Here is a 20,986-nt window from a genome sequence, read left to right as displayed (position 1 = left end):
CAAGTGTATAAAATCGAGCACACAGCCATACAATCTCCATAGACAAACTTTGGCAGTAGAATGGCCTTACTGAAGAGCTCAGTGACTTTCAACATGGCACTGTCATAGGAAGTGTAAGTGTTGTTATTGTGGAAAGTCTAGGAGCAACAACAGCTCAGATATGAAGTGTTAGCCCACACAAGCTCACAGAAAGGGACCGCCGAGTGCTGAAGCGCATAGTGCATAAAAATCGTCTGTCCTTGGTTGCAACACTCACTACAGAGTTCCAAACTGCCTCAGGAAGCAAAGTTCGTCAGGATCTTCATGAAATGGGTGAGCAGCCGCACACAAGCTTAAGATCACCATGCGCAATGCCAAGCGTCAGCTAGAGTGGGGTAAAGCTCACTGCCATTGGACTCTGGAGCAGTGGAAATGCAATTTCTGGAGTGATGAATCACGCTTCACCATCTGGCAGTCCGACGGATTAATATGAGTTTGGCGGATGCCAGGAGAACACAACCTGCCCCAATGCATAGTGCCAAGTGTAAAGTTTGGTGGGGGATAAATTATGGTCTGGGGCTGTTTTTCATGGGTTGGGCTAGGCCTCTTAGTTCCAGTGAAGGGAAATCTTAACGCTACAGCATACAATGACATTCTAGACGATTCTGTGCTTCCAACTTTGTGGCAACAGTTTGGGGAAGGCCCTTTCCTGTTTCAGCATGACAATGCCCCCATGCACAAAGCCAGGTCCATACAGAAATGGTTTGTTGAGATCAGTGTGAAAGAACTTGACTGGCCTGCACAGAGCTGTCATGACTGTCCACGAGAATCCAAATAGTTCAGATCAGGTTTGCAAATAACTTCAATCAAACCCCCTCTCACCACAGAGGAGTTGAGGAAAGAACCAGTGGATTAACAACTCACGGCCTGTTGTAAATTAAAGTAAAAGGGGATTCAACTAAAGAGAAGGACAACAGTAGAAGACGTGTCGGAACCATTTCGGACAATCAGAGCCTTACAAGCGTGCCGCGAAAAGGCCCAACTTCCTTTCCTAGGTTGCCCTGTCCACCGAGAGAGATCCCCGGTGAACCCAGGCATTTCACAAAAATACATTAATGATTTCTTACTCAAAACGGGCAGCGGTTCGTGTGCAAAGTATATGGTTACTGTAAGTAAGAGTAGTTTCTGAATGTACCAATGGTAAGTATGTCCGTCCCTTTCTCCCCCCTCTCCATCGCTTTTGTAACAAGCAGCCATGTTGTTGTCATTTCGCTAGGGACTGTTTTTAACATATTAAGTCTCCAGTCAATAACTGGTGCAGAGTGTGCATGTTTATCCTGTGTTCCCATTTAATTAGCTAGTAAATAAATAATTAAACCAATATGTGAAGTACTGATTCATAAGTAAGGCTCAGGTTTTTGCAGATGCAAGGTTACGACTGTTCAAAATGATGATATGATACGATGTTATGATTGATAAGTTGACTGCTTATAGATGTGATAGGTTTTAGAGTTTTATTCGGGAGATGGTAACTCTTTAAAAGAACCGCTCTCATGGTGCCCCAGATCCTAATGAGCTAATTGTTACATGATTAATGTAGCTAATTAGATAAATAACAGTCTTCAGATGAATGTTAAATACAAGTCATGACAGAGTCCTGACCTCAACCCCATTGAACACATTTTGGATGAATTGGAACACCGACTGCGAGCCAGGCCTAATCGCTTAACATCAGTGCCCAACTTCACTAATGCTATTGTTGTTGAATGGAAGCAAGTCCCCTCAGCAATGTTTCAACATCTAGTGGAAAGCATTCCCAGAAGAGTGGAGGCTGTTATAGTAGCAAAGGGGGGACTTAATGTTAGATGAGCAGGTGTCCACACACTTTTGGTCATATTGTGTACCTTCTGTTCTCTCTCTTTCTGCCCCCCAACCTCTCTCTGCTTTGCATTCTCCATTCCTCTTCTCAATCTCCATCTGCATGATCTCTCCTTTCCTATCCCCTCTCCTTTCAGACAATGACTTGAGACCTTGTATACAAAGTGGAGAGGAAAGGAAAAATTAATCAAAATTCTCTCTGTGTTGCTCTCAGACTTATAGACTGCTGAAATGAGGGAAATGCTGAAAGTAAACTCCAGTCAGCCCCTTGGGCACAGTTTTAATAAGCAAGTGTGTGCTTGTTTTCTTTGGAGCTGGTAGGGGCAATATCAGGATTTCCTGAGTGATAAATCACCTATTGTCTTCCTGAATTTATTAAGTGAACATTGAGAGGGATTTTCAAGCAGCAGTAATCCATCATGGGGGATTACCTCTTGGAGAATGCAATAGACCTGCTTTACATGGTGTGAAAACTACAGTTACTGTATAGCAAATCCTTGACAATGTGTGCAAAAGTGAGCTTTGTCGAGAGAACATACATCTCTCCTGTTTGGGTGGGTCTGTGTTGCTCCGTCTGAGTTGATTTGAAAAACAAAGACATCTTAAACAACTGTTATTTCAATGCCATTTTCATAGAATGGATATATTTCAGGCAGACACAGCTATACTGAGCTATACTGTTACACCACATTAAATTAATATTGGTGGCACCACAGCTAGTTAATTTTGGCAGTGTTGCTACTTCTCCAGTTAAGCTTTATACATTTGTAATGACATGGTGGGTCTAATCAGTTGCTATGGATTCAAATGCAATTTTAACATAAGTGACAAACAGTAAGAGAAAGTATTCAAGCCCCTTTACTTTTCCTACACATCCTTAATGTAAAATTGATTAGATTGAGATTTTGTGTCACTGATCTACACACAATTCCCCATAATGTCAAAGTGGAATTTTGTTTGTAGAAAATGTTTGAAAATAGTAACAAATACAAGTTGAAATATCTTGAGTCAATGAGTATCCAAGCTCTTTGCTATGGCAAGCCTAAATAAGTTAATGAATAAAAATGTGGTTATCAAATCTCATAATAAGTTGCATGGACTCATTCCTTGTTCGATAATGGTGGTTATCATGATTTCTGAATGACTACCCCATCTCTGTACCCCACACATTCAAGTATCTGTCAGGTCCCACAAACGAGCACTGAATTTCAAGCATTTCAAGCACAGATAGAGTTCAGATAGAGTTCAGTGTGTCAAATCGGAGGGTCTGCTGTCCGGACCTCTGGCAGTCTCTATGGGGGTGCCACAGGGTTCAATTCTTGGACCGACTCTCTTCTCTGTATACATCAATGAGGTTGCTCTTGCTGCTGGTGAGTCTCTGATCCACCTCTACGCAGACGACACCATTCTGTATACTTCCGGCCCTTCTTTGGACACTGTGTTAACAACCCTCCAGGCAAGCTTCAATGCCATACAACTCTCCTTCCGTGGCCTCCAATTGCTCTTAAATACAAGTAAAACTAAATGAATGCTCTTCAACTGATCGCTACCTGCACCTACCCGCCTGTCCAACATCACTACTCTGGACGGCTCTGACTTAGAATACGTGGACAACTACAAATACTTAGGTGTCTGGTTAGACTGTAAACTCTCCTTCCAGACCCATATCAAACATCTCCAATCCAAAGTTAAATCTAGAATTGGCTTCCTATTTCGCAACAAAGCATCCTTCACTCATCAAATCAAATCAAATCAAATGTATTTATATAGCCCTTCGTACATCAGCTGATATCTCAAAGTGCTGTACAGAAACCCAGCCTAAAACCCCAAACAGCAAGCAATGCAGGTGTAGAAGCACGGTGGCTAGGAAAAACTCCCTAGAAAGGCCAAAACCTAGGAAGAAACCTAGAGAGGAACCAGGCTATGTGGGGTGGCCAGTCCTCTTCTGGCTATGCCGGGTGGATATTATAACAGAACATGGCCAAGATGTTCAAATGTTCATAAATGACCAGCATGGTCGAATAATAATAAGGCAGAACAGTTGAAACTGGAGCAGCAGCACAGTCAGGTGGACTGGGGACAGCAAGGACTCATCATGTCAGGTCGTCCTGGGGCACGGTCCTTGGGCTCAGGTCCTCCGAGAGAGAGAAAGAAAGAGAGAATTAGAGAGAGCATATGTGGGGTGGCCAGTCCTCTTCTGGCTGTGCCGGGTGGAGATTATAACAGAACATGGCCAAGATGTTCAAATGTTCATAAGTGACCAGCATGGTCAAATAATAGTAAGGCAGAACAGTTGAAACTGGAGCAGCAGCATGGCCAGGTGGACTGGGGACAGCAAGGAGTCATCATGTCAGGTAGTCCTGGGGCATGGTCCTAGGGCTCAGGTCAGTTAAAACTGGAGCAGCAGCATGGCCAGGTGGACTGGGGACAGCAAGGAGTCATCATGTCAGGTAGTCCTGGGGCATAGTCCTAGGGCTCAGGTCCTCCGAGAGAGAGAAAGAAAGAAGGAGAGAATTAGAGAACGCACACTTAGATTCACACAAGACACCGAATAGGACAGGAGTGGTACTCCAGATATAACAAACTGACCCTAGCCCCCCGACACAAACTACTGCAGCATAAATACTGGAGGCTGAGACAGGAGGGGTCAGGAGACACTGTGGCCCCATCCGAGGACACCCCCGGACAGGGCCAAACAGGAAGGATATAACCCCACCCACTTTGCCAAAGCACAGCCCCCACACCACTAGAGGGATATCTTCAATCACCAACATCCTGAGACAAGGCTGAGTATAGCCCACAAAGATCTCCGCCACGGCACAACCCAAGGGGGGGGGGGACGCCAACCCAGACAGGAGGACCACAACAGTGAATCAACCCACTCAGTTGACGCACCCCCTGCAGGGACGGCATGAGAGAGCCCCAGTAAGCCAGTGACTCAGCCCCTGTAATAGGGTTAGAGGCAGAGAATCCCAGTGGAAAGAGGGGAACCGGCCAGGCAGAGACAGCAAGGGCGGTTCGTTGCTCCAGAGCCTTTCCGTTCACCTTCCCACTCCTGGGCCAGACTACACTCAATCATATGACCCACTGAAGAGATGAGTCTTCAGTAAAGACTTAAAGGTTGAGACCGAGTTTGCGTCTCTGACATGGGTAGGCAGACCGTTCCATAAAAATGGAGCTCTATAGGAGAAAGCCCTGCCTCCAGCTGTTTGCTTAGAAATTCTAGGGACAATTAGGAGGCCTGCGTCTTGTGACCGTAGCGTACGTGTAGGTATGTACGGCAGGACCAAATCAGAGAGATAGGTAGGAGCAAGCCCATGTAATGCTTTGTAGGTTAGCAGTAAAACCTTGAAATCAGCCCTTGCTTTGACAGGAAGCCAGTGTAGAGAGGCTAGCACTGGAGTAATATGATCATATTTTTTTTTTTTTTTGGTTCTAGTCAGGATTCTAGCAGCCGTATTTAGCACTAACTGAAGTTTATTTAGTGCTTTATCCGGATAGCCAGAAAGTAGAGCATTGCTGCCAAACATACCCTTGTAAAACTGACCATCCTACCAATCCTCGACTTTGGCGATGTCATTTACAAAATAGCCTCCAATACCCTACTCAACAAATTGGATGCAGTCTATCACAGTGCAATCCGTTTTGTCACCAAAGCCCCATATACTACCCACCATTGCGACCTGTACGCTCTCGTTGGCTGGCCCTCGCTTCATACTCGTCGCCAAACCCACTGGCTCCATGTCATCTACAAGACCCTGCTAGGTAAAGTCCCCCCTTATCTCAGCTCGCTGGTCACCATAGCATCTCCCACCTGTAGCACACGCTCCAGCAGGTATATCTCTCCAGTCACCCCCAAAACCAATTCTTTCTTTAGCCACCTCTCCTCCCAGTTCTCTGCTGCCAATGACTGGAACGAACTACAAACATCTCTGAAACTGGAAACACTTATCTCCCTCACTAGCTTTAAGCACCAACTGTCAGAGCAGCTCACAGATTACTGCACCTGTACATAGCCCACCTATAATTTAGCCCAATCAACTACCTCTTTCCCAACTGTATTTCATTTATTTATTTATTTTTGCTCCTTTGCACCCCATTATTTTTATTTCTACTTTGCACATTCTTCCATTGCACAACTACCATTCCAGTGTTTTACTTGCTATATTGTATTTACTTTTCCACCATGGCCTTTTTTGCCTTTACCTCCCTTCTCACCTCATTTTCTCACATTGTATATAGACTTGTTTATACTGTATTATTGACTATATGTTTGTTTTACTCCATATGTAACTCTGTGTCGTTGTATCTGTCGAACTGCTTTGCTTTATCTTGGCCAGGTCGCAATTGTAACTGAGAACTTGTTCCCAACTTGCCTACCTGGTTAAATAAAGGTGAAATAAATAAAAATACAAATTCAACCACAAGGACCAGGGAGGTTTTTCAATGCCTCGCAAAGAAGTGCACCTATTGGTAGATGTGTAAAAAATATATAAAAAAATTAAAAGCAGACACTGAATATCTCTTCACCCTTTCAGGTGAAGTTATAAATGACACTTTGGATGATGTATCAAATGTTTATATATATATTTGTTTACCTTTATGTAACTAGGCAAGTCAGTTAAGAACAAATTCTATTTACACAGACAGCTTATACTGACCAAACCCGGACGATGCTGGGCCAATTGTGCGCCACCCCGTGGGACTTCCAATCATGGTCGGTTGTGATACAGCCTGGATACGAACCAGGGTGTCTCTAGTGACGCCTCTTGCACTGAGATGCCTTAGAACCGCTGCATCACTCGGGAGCCCCAAAACAAATGAATACACCCAGTCACTACAAATACAGAGTAGTCCTTCCAAACTCAGTTGCCGGAAAGGAAGGAAACATGAGGCCAATTGTGATTTTAAAACATTTACAGAGTGGAATGATTGTGATATGAGAAAACTGAAGATGGATCAACAATATTGTAGTTACTCCACAATACAAACCTGAATGACAAAGTGAAAAGAAGGAAGCCTATAAAGAATGAAACATATTCCAAAACATGCATCCTGTTTACAAGGCACTTTTTCATTTTTTTGTATTTTTTTTACTTTATTTAACTAGGCAAGTCAGTTAAGAACAAATTCATAATTACAATGACGGCCTAACCCGTCCAAACCCTAAACTGGACGACACTGAGCCAATTGTTCCGTCGCCCTATGGGACTCTCAATCACGGGCGGTTGTGATACAGCCTGGAATCGAACCACGGTCTGTAGTGATGCCTCTAGCACTAAGATGCAGTGCCTCAGACCGCTGCGCCACTCAAAAAACTGCAAAAAATGTGGCAAAGAAATTCTCTTTTTGTCCAGAATACAAAGCGTTATTTTTGCGGCAAATCCAACACAACACATCACTGAGTACCACATTTTCAAGCATTGTTTGTTGCTGCATCATGCTATAGGTATGTTTCACATCGGCAAGGACTAGGGAGTTTTTTAGAATAAAAATAAATGTAATACAGCTATAAGAACAGGCAAAATCCTAGAGGAAACCTGGTTCAGTCTGCCTTCCAACAGACACTGAGAGACAAATTCACCTTTCAGCAGGATAGGAACAAAAAACACAAGACCAAATCTACACTGGAGTTGCTTACCAAGATGACATTGAATGTTCCTGAGTGGCCTAGTTACAGTTTGACTTAAATCCACTTGAAAATATATGGCAAGACTTGAAAATGGCTGTCTAGCAATGATCAGCATAAACTTGACAGAACTTGGAGAATTTAGCAAATTATTGGCAAATACTTTACATTCCATGTGTGCAAAGCCCTTAGAAACTTACCCCAAAAACGCACAGCTGTAATTGTCGGCAATGGTGCTTCACAAAGTTTTGACTCGGTGTGAAACTTACAGTTGAAGTCAGAAGTTTACGTACACCTTAGCCAAATACATTTCAACTCAGTTTTTCACAATTCCTGACATTTAATCAGAGTAAAAAGTCCCTGTCTAAGGTCAGTTTGGATCACCACTTTATTGTAAGAATGTGACATGTCAGAATAATAGTAGAGAGAATTCTTTATTTCAGCTTTTATTTCTTTCATCACATTCCCAGTGGGTCAGAAGTTTGAATACACTCAATTAGTATTTGGTAGCATTGCCTTTAAATTGTTTAACTTGGGTCAAACTTTTCAGGTAGCCTTCCACAAGCTTCCCACATTACGTTGTGTGAATTTTGGCCCATTCCTCCTGACAGAGCTGCTGTAACTGAGTCAGGTTTGTAGGCCTCCTTGCTCGCACACCCTTTTTCAGTTCTGCCCACACATTTATATAGGATTGAGGTCAGGACTTTGTGATGGCCACTCCAATAGCTTGACTTTGTTGTCCTTAAGCCATTTTGCCACAACTTTGGAAGTATGCTTGATGTCACTGTCCAAGCTTTAACTTCCTGACTGATGTCTTGAGATGTTGTTTCAATATATCCACATAATTGTCCTTCCTCATGAAGCCATCTATTTTGTTAAGTGCACCAGTCCCTCCTGCAGCAAGCACCCCCACAACATGATTCTGCCACCCCTTCATGAATGGGATGGTGTTCTTTGGCTTGCAAGCCTACCCCCTTTTTCCTCCAAACATAACGATGGTCATTACGGCCAAACAGTTCTATTTTTGTTTCGTCAGACCAGAGGACATTTCTCCAAAAAGTACGATCTTTGTCCCCATGTGCAGTTGCAAACCGTAGTCTGGCTTTTTATGGTGGTTTTGGAACAGTGGCTTCTTCCTTGCTGAGTGGCCTTTCAGGTTATGTCGATATAGGACTCATTTTACCCGTTTCCTCCAACATCTTCACAAGGTCCTTAGCTGTTGTTCTGGGATGATTTGCACTTTTCGCACTAAAGTACGTTCATCTCTAGGAGACAGAACGCGTCTCCTTCCTGAGCGGTAGGACGGCTACGTGGTCCCATGATGTTTATACTTGCGTACTATTGTTTGTACAGATGAACGAGGTACCTTCAGGCGTTTGGAAATTGCTCCCAAGGATGAACCAGACTTGCAGAGGTCTACAATTTATTTTCTGAGGTCATGGCTGATTTCTATTTGATTTTCCCATGATGTCAAGCAAAGAGGCACTAAGTTTGAAGGTAGGTCTTGAAATACATCCACAGGTACACCGCCAATTGACAATTGACAAATGATGTCAATTAGCCTATCAGAAGCTTTGAAAATCATGACATAATTTTCTGGAATTGTCCAAGCTGTTTAAAGGCACAGTCAACTTAATGTATGTAAACTTGTGACCCACTAATCTGTCTGTAAACAATTGTTTTAAAAATTCCTTGTGTCATGCACAAAGTAGATGTCCTAACCGACTTGCCGAAACTATAGTTTGTTAACAAGACATTTGTGGAGTGGTTGAAAAACTAGTTTTAATGACTCCAACCTAAGTGTATGTGAACTTCTGACTTCAACTGTATGTAAATTAGATAAATCTGTATTTAATTTTCAATAAATCTGCACAAAAAACTCACTTTGTAATTATGGGGTATTGTGTGTAAATGGGTGGCATTTTTTAAATTTGTAATCCATTTTGAATTCAGGATGTAAAATAACACTTTCTGAAATCACTTTAATTGTAAAATACTACTTGTTATGTAAAAGAGTAGAAATTAGCAATAATTTGTTTTAGGGTATGGTTATCACGACTCAGGATATGACCCAGATGGCAGACACTGGAGGCGGATAGTACAGTTCTCAATAATTTATTATTCACCACGTGAAGGGAATCTTGGGAGAGGTGAGTGCTGAGGGGGGGAAGCCAGGATGCTGTAACCCCGGAAATGAGCAAACCCCAGGAAACGTTGCAGCTGCACTCTGGATGTGGGTTCAGGCCAATCCACAACTGCTCTCACCCTGTCTGGATCTATCTGTATATGTCCTGCAGCGATGACATATCCTAGGAAGGAGTTGGTGGAGCAATGGAATTCACACTTCTCAGCTTTAACGAAAAACTGGTCTCGGATGTCGAGGACGTGTTCTTGAGCTGAACGGGAAAAGACAAGGATGTCGTCAGGGTAGACAAACACGAACCAGTTCAGCATGTCCCGGAGCACACCGTTGACCAGGGCCTGGAGCACCGCGGGAGTTTTGGTCAGTCCGAATGGTATAACTAAGTACTCATAGTGCCCGCTAGCCATGTTATGGGTTGTTTTCCACTCATCTCCCTCCCGTATACAAACCAGATGGTAGGCGTTCCGAAGGTCCAACTTAGAGAAGATGGTCGGTCCCTGAAGAGGTTAGAAAGCCAAGGAGATGAGTGGTAGAGGGTAAGGGTTTTTAACCATGATGTCATTAAGGCCCCTGTAGTCGATACACAGGTACAGGGTTTTGTCCTTCTTCTCCACAAAGAATAACCCCATGCCAGCAAGAGAAGCCAATGAACGAATACTCCCTGCAGCGAGCAAGTTCTCAATGTACTCCTCCATAGTCTTGGTCTCCGGACCCGACAGGGAGTAAAGCAGCCCCCGAGGGTGTGTAAGTGCCCGAGAGAAGGTCAATGGCGCAGTCTTAGGGTAGATGCGGAGGGAGAGACATAGCGCGGGCCTTGTTGAAGACTTCCCAGAGGTACAGGTACTCTGCGGGAATGGCGGAGAGAGTCGAGGCTTCTCTCAAGCCTACAGAAATATGTCCCGGGCAGGCTGGGCCGACTTAAGACAATGAGCATGGCAGAACGGGCTCCAACCCACGATAGAACCAGTAGCCCAGTCGATCAGGGGATTGTGCTTCTGGGGCCATGAATATCCCAAATCCACGGGTACATGGTAGATTATATGAGCAGGAACTGCATACACTCACTGTGATTTCCTGATACTCGTAGGTTGATCGGAATTGTAGTGAGTGTGACTCTGCCAATAGAGCACCCATCCAGTGTTCTGACATCCATGTGAATGGAGAAGAGTTGAGTGGAGATACCCAGCTCCGACACCAAGGTAGTGTCAATGAGCACCCGGAGTGATTAGGCCTTCTCACCCCACAACAGGGTGGCATGGAGAGGGGTGCGAGTAATGGGAGAATGGGAAATCCCTGTACGGCTCACCAGAGTACTGTAGTTCCACAATGTAGACAGTTTCTGGTGTACAGTCTGCATAAACGTTCATCCGGAGACAATCAAGCCCTTCCCAGTAGCTTGTGCTCTAATGGAGGCGAGTCGACCACCCTCGTGATTCCCGTAAGCACTTGGGTGACATTGGATTCTCTCTGAAATTACTTTGGGGTTTTCCGGGAATCCTCAGAGTTGAGGTGGGAATCGAGGGAGTGCGAGGTCGACAGGGAACAGATTTCCTCTCTATCCTACGTTCTCGTAGCCGCCCATCGATCCAGAGGGTCAAGGCTATGATGGAGTCAAGGTCCATGGGCAGCTCCCGGGCTGCAAGCTCATCTTTGATAACCTTCGATAATCCATAAAGGAACATATCGAACAACACTTCAGGGTTCCAGGCACTCTCAGCCACCAACGTGCGGAAATCCACAGCGTAGTCTGCCACACTATGGGAGTCTTGATGTAGCTGGAGAAGTTTTCGAGTAGCCTCTCACCCATACAATGGAGAATCGAACACCTTCCATTCTTCCACCACAACTCCTCCAGACTGAGGCAGACGGCGGACTGTTGCTCCCCCACCGTGTAGCCAAGGCAGGTGCCCTCCCGGACTTCAGCGTTATGAGGTACGATATCCTCGAGTGGTCCAAGGGGAACGACAAAGGCTGCAGCTCGAAGATGAGGGTGTCACGTCTGCTCCCGCTCTTCACCACCCTGGCACTTGAGGGTGCCAGGCTGCCCTGTATCACTCACTCATTCCATCCATTATGCACACCTGCCTTCCCTCGTCCTGCGCATCAGCGATACTGGACTCACCTGGACTCACTCATCACCTGTTTATTGCCTCCCCTATATTTGTCAGTTCACCTGCTCTGTTCCCTGCTGATGCATTAATTGTTTTTTGTCTTTGTTACCCTTGTGCTGATGCTGTTCCTGTCTCGCTCCATGTCCGTTCTTTATTAAATATTTGACTCCCTGTACCTGCTTCTCCTCTCCAGTGTCAATTCATGTGACAGAGGGAGCACTGGGAGAGAAATGTTCCGGCAAGTTCCAGAATCTCCAGCGTAGCGCTCCGGAGGTAAGCCGGGTTCTCGGGACTCCGGCGTAGGCTGGGAAGAAGCGCCGCTGGTGGCGGGATTGCTGAGAGTCCGGGGAATTACTGGTGTGGCTTGCTGCCTTGTAGGGAATCCGTGGAATTGCTCCAGCAATGTATCAAACGCATGGTCGTGGCATTCTTCCAGGGTATGGAGTCCCTCCATAAGGCACTGCAGTAACTCCTCGTGTCTTCCAATGGTGGTTCCTTACTGGGAGACAGCATTGTGGAGCTAGTCTGAGTCTGCTGGGTCAGTCATGGCCAGTTCGTACTATCAATACTCAGGATATGACCCAGATGCAGACATAGGAGGCAGATAGTACAGTTCTCAATAATTTATTATAACATGGGGCAAAGGGCAGGTCATGGACAGGCAGAAGTTCGTAATCAGGTCAGAGTCAGGCAGGTACAGGATGACAGGCAGGTACAGGACGGCAGGGAGGCTCGGGGTCAGGGCAGGCATAAATGGTCAGAACCGGGAGAACTAGGAAACAAATACTTGAGAAACAGGAAAACGGGAAAGCACGCTGGTAAGACCTGACAAGACAAGACTAACTGGCAACAGACAAACAGAGAACACAGGTATGAATGCTCAGGGGATAATGGGAAAGATGGGCGACACCTGGAGAGGGGTGGAGACAAGCACAAAGACAGGTGAAACCGATCAGGGTATGACAATGGTTTCATTTTGTGGACGAGTTGGCCATTCTACTTCAAACTTTCAGGCTTAAAGAGAATAAAACTCTCATTATTCAGTAGGTCAGCTTGCTCCCAAAGCCCAAATCCCAAGTTACACACTTGATGTTGTTCACTGGGGCTGAAGCCAAGCTTTCCAAAATACCCCTAGCTGAAAACGGAATCACTCTCATCTTCAGCCAGTGGCTTCATAAAACATAACCTTAATTGAACCTCTTGTCAACGGGTGGGGTTTTCTGATAGATCAGAACAGCAAAGCCACAGAGAGGAGGGTAGCAAGAGCCAGAGTTATGATCAAACACCCTTGGTTGTCCACAATCAATCAGTCTGTGTTAGGATTACTGCATGCAGTGGTTTTTGCAGGGGAGCACTGGCTGTGGGTGGGCAGGGTGTGTAAAGAACTACTGATCTACAGGGTTGATCTCTTACATTTCTTAACAGCATAATTTGATCCATAACTGCAATAAAAAGATCAGAGAGATAGAGGTTCCAGATTTGAAGCCTGATATACATTTGAACCTTGAGGGAGGGAAGTGTGGATGATGCATTTGTTGTGTCAAACATAACATCTTATTTTCTAATATGATCTGCGCATGAACTACAATGCTCTATGTTTACATTCTGTACATGTCAGCATTTGTCACGTCATGAATTAATAATCTGTCTGTACTTACAGTCTATGGTATAGGAATATGGTGTGTGCTGGGACAAAGTCTCCTCTATTCATTTAACTGGATATGTTTTTCTGTTTACTGAAGGCAGCTGGGAGGCATGAAATATTAACATATAGTCTTCCAAATAACCAGGAGCAAGTTTTGCATACCTCCCATCACACCCTTCACACCAAATCTCAATCTGAAGTCCTGTAGTTGTGCAGGAAGGTACCGTATCTGTCCAAATCTCAGTCACTGAACACAAGACAACACTCAGTGCACTAAAGCCATCAACTAACTCGCAACACCAACATTTACGTTTGATATTTAATCAAAACTAAAGAACATCTTTGGAGTTGTCATTCGTTGGCTGGCTTAAGTACACTGAGTAGAACATGTAAAACCCACTGAAAGTAAATGCAGATTCAGCATCAGTCATCGCCATTTTATTGATTATTTATAAATGTAGCAAAACATACTTCATACAGACAGACACATAGTGAAAGTGAAAAGAATTTGAACCAATGTTGAAAACTCAGTCCAATAAGACCGGAACACCCTGTGGATGGCTTTCTGTACAAAAGATACGCTTCTACTGAAGATTGTCAGTACACACTATTCAATTGAATGACATATATCGGGATGGTGTTCTCCCAAGCCCAGTATCTCTGAACTTGGTCCAGTGTGTGGTCTGTCCACAGTGGGAAAACCCCATAGATGAATGTCCCTCAGAGGCTTATTCATCCCCGGGGCTCTAAATAAGCATTCTGTTTGATGGGCCGCCTTTAGGATGACAGTATCACATATTCAAAGGGAGGAATGTATAATCTGTTGAATTTGCACCCTTCGTCTCATCTGCTTCTATCTTTGAGAGATGTATGGTCAATGTAGTACAATGAGATTACAGACAGAATGGTTTCTTCCTTTTCAACATATCATAAAAAGAAAGAGTGCACAGTTGTACATGCCAATCATACAGAGTCCCAAGCATATATATAACACAACACTTTTGTTCTTTAAAACTGCTAGTTCAGAACTATACAATTCAGGTACATTAACATCATATCTATGCAAAGAATAATGATGCTTATGAGCTGATGTATACAGGAATGAAAAAGTATTTTGAAAGGAAGATAACAGAGAGGCAGGCATAAAAGTCATAGCTTTTATTCACCAAGTGTTATTACACTGGCACAATGCACACAAGCAGATACATACACGCACACACACAAACATACGAGCACACACACATACGCACAGACACACGCTCGCACGCAAACACACAGAATTTAGAAATAGAGAGTTTGCCAACAGCTTAAAATGTGCTATCCACTAACCTAAAATGTTGCAGTGTTAGCTGATGTTATAGCCAGACAATATTCTTTAAATATTTAAATTTGGTTAATAATCAACTAAATCCACTTGATATATTTTACAATGCAGATGAAAATAGATTTCCTTCAGGTTTTCACTCCAGTTTACTACCACTTCCCTGACCATCCCACACAACGTTGCTGCATTAGCAAACAAGATTAATTGCCAATAAAAAATGCAAATCCACTGCAAATCCAAATTGACCGCTAAAGCTGTTGAGTAGGGCAAAGCAAGTAGAAAACATGAACTTTTTAAAAGGTACAGTAACATTTCCAACATGGTAGTTTATCTCAGATGTACATTCAATTAGTGCTAGGTTTTAAACGCAGCTAACTTTTCATGTCATGGAGTCAAACAGGGGTTATCCTCATGGTGTTGAGTATTATAAAACAAAAGTCCTTCAGAGTAAAACCTAGCTTATTTCTATACCGCTCCTATTCCCCCAGGGTCTCTGCTTGATATGTACATAAATATTAATATTAATCAAATACATTATGTACACGTTCATCCATATTTGTTAAACACAAATAACTCAATATAATTATAGGTTAGTCTAGACTTGAGCTAGACAACAGACAATAAGAAGTGATGTTGAATGTAAGTTAAGTGGTTTATCTGTTCATAAACTCTGTATTAAACACACGGGATGACTGCACCGTTGAGCAATGGCAGCGAACTGCCTCGACCTGGGTATACTTCATTATGCTTGCCTGCAGGTGTGTTCTATTGTTTTAGAGGTTTTACTCTAAGTAATCCTCTCAGTAATCCTCAGTGAGTCTCAAACTACATTTTAAAGAATTGCCTTCAATGCTACAAAACATCCCACAGTGCTCTCTGATTGAATAGCAACCTGACAAATTTAGGATACAGTGTTTGAGACGTTGCTGTTAAGCCTTGCCTGGTAAGGCTTGAAGACTCTTTCTTGGGTTCCAGATGTTTGAGGTTTATGTGCTCATTTACATTCTAACCTCAGCTCTCCCAGATAGCTGGAACCATACTATTCAAATGAACAGTTTCATTCCAAAAGACTGTATATCCATTTTCAGAAATGTTTGTAAATTAGCTCTTTTCTTTTCAAGAACTTATGAAAGAGTGTGTTTCTACCTCATCTTATCATGACATGGGGTTGTTAAATTACAGAAATGTGTTTGTTTGAAACTTATCACTAGATGGTTTTATTTCAGAGAGACAAATAATACATTTTGGTTGCAAAACGAGATATACACTGGGGTCCGAAATAATTAACACCCTTGATAAAGATGAGCAATGAGACATGCTAACCTCCCCTGTTATTGCTAATGGTGAGAGGTTAGCATGTCTTGGAGGTTTGATCTTTGACTCTCTGTAACTTTCTCAATTATTATTAATCACGATTCATTAAGGATTACCCGTAATCATGCTAAGTGTTTAGAAACATGTTCTATTCTTATTTATAATAAAAGTGAGTTGAAAATGACTCAATACATTATTTACCATTCATTTCTATTGGGCACAAAATAATCTAAAACATAACCAAAACTAACTGCAAATGCATCCAACAAGTTTGTAGTAACAAGCCTGATGTTGTCATTGCATGCTAGGAATAGGAACAAATGCTAAATGGGAATAAATACTAAACTTTTGACTACTTTATTTATAAGAATCTTTAGGGATGTCAATCATTTTGACTCCCACCTTTTTGAGGAAAAAGGATTACTTATTAAACTAAATCTCTTTCTTTGAGAAATTGTGTTAGTATAAAATATAATTTCCACATTTTTTGGAGCATACAATATAGTTCATTACTTGAATTATTTATTTTATACATTCATTATTTACTTTATCAAGGCTCTCAATAATTTCAGACCCCATTGTATCCGCCTCCCTCTCAGAGAAAAGAGTAGTACTGCAAGGTTTTACACAGTCAAATGTGACATATAATTATATTTTTATTAAAGAACTGTAGAAATTATACATTTGGGACATTAATATTTAATATATATATATATTAAAACATTTATCAATACCGTAATATGAGATCTAGGCTCTGGTTAAAATTAGTGCACTATTAAGGAATAGGGTGCCAAGTACTATAGCATGAGGTTATTTATTATGTGTTGAATTTATATATTAAATATACAGGATACGAACATTCCATTCCAGCTAAATAATGGATACAGTGGCTTGCGGAACTATTCACCCCCCTTGGCATTTTTCCGATTTTGTTGCCTTACAACCTGGAATTAAAATTGATTTTTTGGGGGTTTGTATCATTTGATTTACACAACATGCCTACCACTTTGAAGATGCAAGATATTTTTTATTGTGAAACAAACAAGAAATAAGACCAAAAAAAACAGAAAACGTGAGTGTGGATAACTATTCACCCCACCAAAGTCAATACTTTGTAGAGACACCTTTTGCAGAAATTACAGCTGCAAGTCTCTTGGTGTTATGCTTGGCACATCTAGCCACTGGGAGTTTTGCCCATTCTTCAAGGCTAAACTGCTCCAGCAATCTTTAAGTCATACCACAGATTCTCAATTGGATTGAGGTCTGGGCTTTGACTAGGCCATTCCAAGACATTAAATGTTTCCCCTTAAACCACTCGAGTGCTGCTTTAGCAGTATGCTTAGGGTCATTGTCCTGCTGGAAGGTGAACCTCCGTCCCAGTCTGAAATCGCTTGAAGACTGAAACAGGTTTCCCTCAAGAATATCCCTGTATTTAGCGCCATCTATCATTCCTTCAATTCAGACCAGTTTCCCAGTTCCTGTCAATGAAAAACACACCCACAGCATGATGCTGCCACCACCATGCTTCACTGTGGGGATAGTGTTCTCGGGGTGAAGAGAGTTTGCGCCAGACATAGCGTTTTCCTTGATGGCCAGAAAGCTCCATTTTAGTACCTTCTTCCATATGTTCGGGGAGTCTCCCACATGCCTTTTGGTGAACAACAAACATGTTTGTTTATTTTATTTTTAAGCAATGGCTTTTTTCTGGCCACTCTTCCATAAAGCCCAGTGCTGTGGAGTGTACGGCTTAAAGTGGTCCTATGGACAGATACTCCAATCTCCTCTGTGGAGCTTTGCAACTCCTTCCGTATTATCTTTGGTCTCTTTGTTGCCTCTCTGAATAATGACCTCCTTGCCTGGTCCATGAGTTTTGGTGGGCGGCCCTCTCCTGGCAGGTTTGTTGTGGTGCCATATGCTTTCCATTTTCTTATAATGGATTTAATGGTGCTCCATGGGATGTTCAAAGTTTAAGATATTTTTTTATAACCCACCCATGATCTGTACTTCTCCACAACTTTGTCCCTGGCCTGTTTGGAGAACTCATTGGTCTTCATGGTGCCGCTTGCTTGGTGGTGCCCCTTGCTTAGTGGTGTTGCAGACTCTGGGGCCTTTCAGAACAGGTGTATATGTACACTGAGATCATGTGACAGATCATGTAACACTTAGATTGCACACAGGTGCACTTTATTTAATAAATGTATGTATGTAACTTCTGAAGGTAATTGGTTGCACTCGATCTTATTTAAGAGCTTCATAGCAAAGGGGGTGAATACACATGCAAGCACCACTTTTCCATTGTAATTTTTTTTGAATATTTTGAAACAAGTTATGTTTTCATTTCACTTCATCAATTTGGACTATTTTGTGTATGTCCATTACATGAAATCCAAATAAAAATCTATTTAAATTACAGGTTGTAATGCAACAAAATGCCAAGGGGGTGAATACTTTTGCAAGGCACTGTAAGTAGCGTTTTGCAACAAAACTAATTGTAATACACATCTAAAATCTATGAATAAAAAATCTGAGGACAGTAGTATTGTACAATATAAATATTGTACAATTGTACATATAAAGTTATCCATAGAGATGACATGTGTGTATGAAATGAATACACTACACAGATGAGGAGCTGCCAATCTGAACGTGCAGCTAGAAATATATGCAACTCCTTTTTAGTACAGAAAAAAATATGAGTGACTTATTGATACTGTCTGTTTGTACATGTCCTCTATGAGTTCCTCCCTGCCCTTCACTCTGGTCATGTCTATAGGCTAGGCAACAGCAGCAGAAAAGACAGACATGAGGGGAGCAATAAGAAGGAGGCAGGACCTGGACAGTGGGCGTGTGCTTTAAGAGACTCCTGGCTAATCTCTTCCTGGTTGGACGGGCTCAGGGCATCAGCGTTGGCAGCTGGTTGGTCACGACTGGAGCACATGTAATACAGGTTTCCAGAAAACTGCATCTTCTTGGACTCCTGTCGCAAAGACTCCCAGACAGCAGAAGCCTCATCCGGACACCAGGCCATCGCCACGTTTGCACAGTCATGAAACTCATCCCAGGACCTGTAGGTGGTGGAACAGAGATGGTCACATACAGTGCCTTCGGAAATTATCCAGACCCATTTACTTTTTTACAGCCTTATTCTAAAATGTATTAAATAAACAATTTTCCTCATCAAGAAAACAAAACAAACATCAATACCTTATTTACATAAGTATTCAGACCCTTTGCTATGAGACTCGAAATTGAGCTCAGGTGCATCCTGTTTCCATTGATTATCCTTGAGATATTTCTACAACTAGATTAGGGAAAGAGAAAGGGGTATACCTAGTCAGTTGTACAACTGAATGCCTTCAACTGAAATGCGTCTTCTGCATTTAACCCAACCCCTCTGAATCAGAGAGGTGCAGGGGGCTGCCTTAATCGACATCCACGTCTTTGGCGCCCGGATTGAGTCCACCTGTGGTAAATTCAATTGATTGGACATGATTTGGAAGGTGCACACCTGTCTATACAAGGTCCCACAGTTTACAGTGCATGTCAGAGCAAAAACCAAGCCCTGAGATCGATGGAATTGTCCGTAGAGCTCTGAGAGTATTGTGTCGAGGCACAGTTCCTCTGTGGAGATGGGAGAACCTTCCAGAAAGACAACCATCTCTACAGCGCTCCACCAATCAGCCCTTTATGGTAGAGTGGCCAAATGGAAGCCACTCCTCAGTAAAAGGCACATGACAGCCCTCTTGGAGATTGCCAAAAGGCACCTAAAGACTTGCAGACTGCGAGGAACAAGATTCTCTGGTCTAGTGAAACCAAGATTGAACTCTTTGGCCTGAATGCCAAGTGTCACTTCTAGAGGAAACCTGGCACCAGCCCTATGGTGAAACATGGTGGTGACAGCATCATGCTGTGGGGATGTTTTTCATGTTTTTCATGTTTTTCAGGGACTGAGAGACTGGTCAGGATCGAGGGAAAGATGAAAGAAGCAAAGTACAGAAAGATCCTTGATGAAAACCTGCTCCAGTGCGCTCAGCACCTCAGACTGGGGCGACGGTTCACCTTCCAAATGGACAATGACCCTAAGCACACAGCCAAGACAACACAGGAGTGGCTTTGGGACAAGTCTCTGAATGTCCTTGAGTGCCCAGCCAGAGCCTGGACTTGAACCTGATCGAACATCTGTGAAGAAACCTGAAAATAGCTGTGCAGCATTGCTCCCCATCCAACCTGACAGAACATGATAGGATATGCAGAGAAGAATGGGAGAAACTCCCCAAATACAGGTGTGCCAAGCTTGTACACCCAAGGGCCTCAAGGCTGTAATCGCTGCCAAAGGTGCTTCAACAAGGTACTGAATAAAGGGTCTGAATACTTATGTAAATGTGATATTTCTGTTTTTTTCTCATTTCTAAAAACCTGCTTTTTCTTTGTCATTATGGGGTATTGTGTGTGGACGGGAAGAGTTGGAACAAGAGTTGGAACACCACTCATAATCATCTTATATTCACATTCCCTGTGTACAAGGGGTCCTATGTGGCTCAGTTGGTAGAGCATGGTGCTTGTAACGCCAGGGTAGTGGGTTCGATTCCCGGGACCACCCATACGTAGAATGTATGCACACATGACTGTAAGTCGCTTTGGATAAAAGCGTCAGCTAAATGGCATATATTATTATTATTATTATTATTATAAGTGCAGAAAGGCTAAACTAGCACTGTATTTGGATATGGGCCCATGGTCTTAACTCAACCCTTAAACAGCACATCTGTTGGGGGCTTAGGGCATCTGTTTATCGTACACACAGGAGACCTTGAGGGGAATGGGTGAAACAAAGAGGAAGCAAAATGCAGCCTTGCAAAGTCCCAGAGTCACATATGCAGTAGAAAACAGCAGAGTAACAGCAGGTGAAGGGCAGCTTGTTAGCAATATCTGCCTGCAGTCTATATTCTGATTAAAATAATAA

The 20,986-nt window shown here is 42.9% G+C and overlaps 1 protein-coding gene across 1 annotated transcript in view; it reads right to left on the bottom strand.

Moving 5' to 3' along the window:
* Positions 1-13,817: 13,817 nt before the first annotated feature.
* LOC118396247 (neuritin-like) overlaps positions 13,818-20,986 on the bottom strand; it is a 30,314-nt gene continuing 23,145 nt past the window's right edge. The window contains exon 3 of the mRNA XM_052465742.1: positions 13,818-19,088. Coding sequence (XP_052321702.1) covers positions 18,791-19,088 — 298 coding nt within the window. The 3' untranslated portion in view covers positions 13,818-18,790. The remainder of the gene's footprint in view (positions 19,089-20,986) is intronic.

This window comes from Oncorhynchus keta, chromosome 17 (genome assembly GCF_023373465.1).
Source record: "Oncorhynchus keta strain PuntledgeMale-10-30-2019 chromosome 17, Oket_V2, whole genome shotgun sequence".
Lineage (NCBI taxonomy): Eukaryota > Metazoa > Chordata > Actinopteri > Salmoniformes > Salmonidae > Oncorhynchus > Oncorhynchus keta.
Note: the sequence above shows the minus strand (reverse complement) of the source record. Positions and strands in the feature narration are given on the sequence as shown.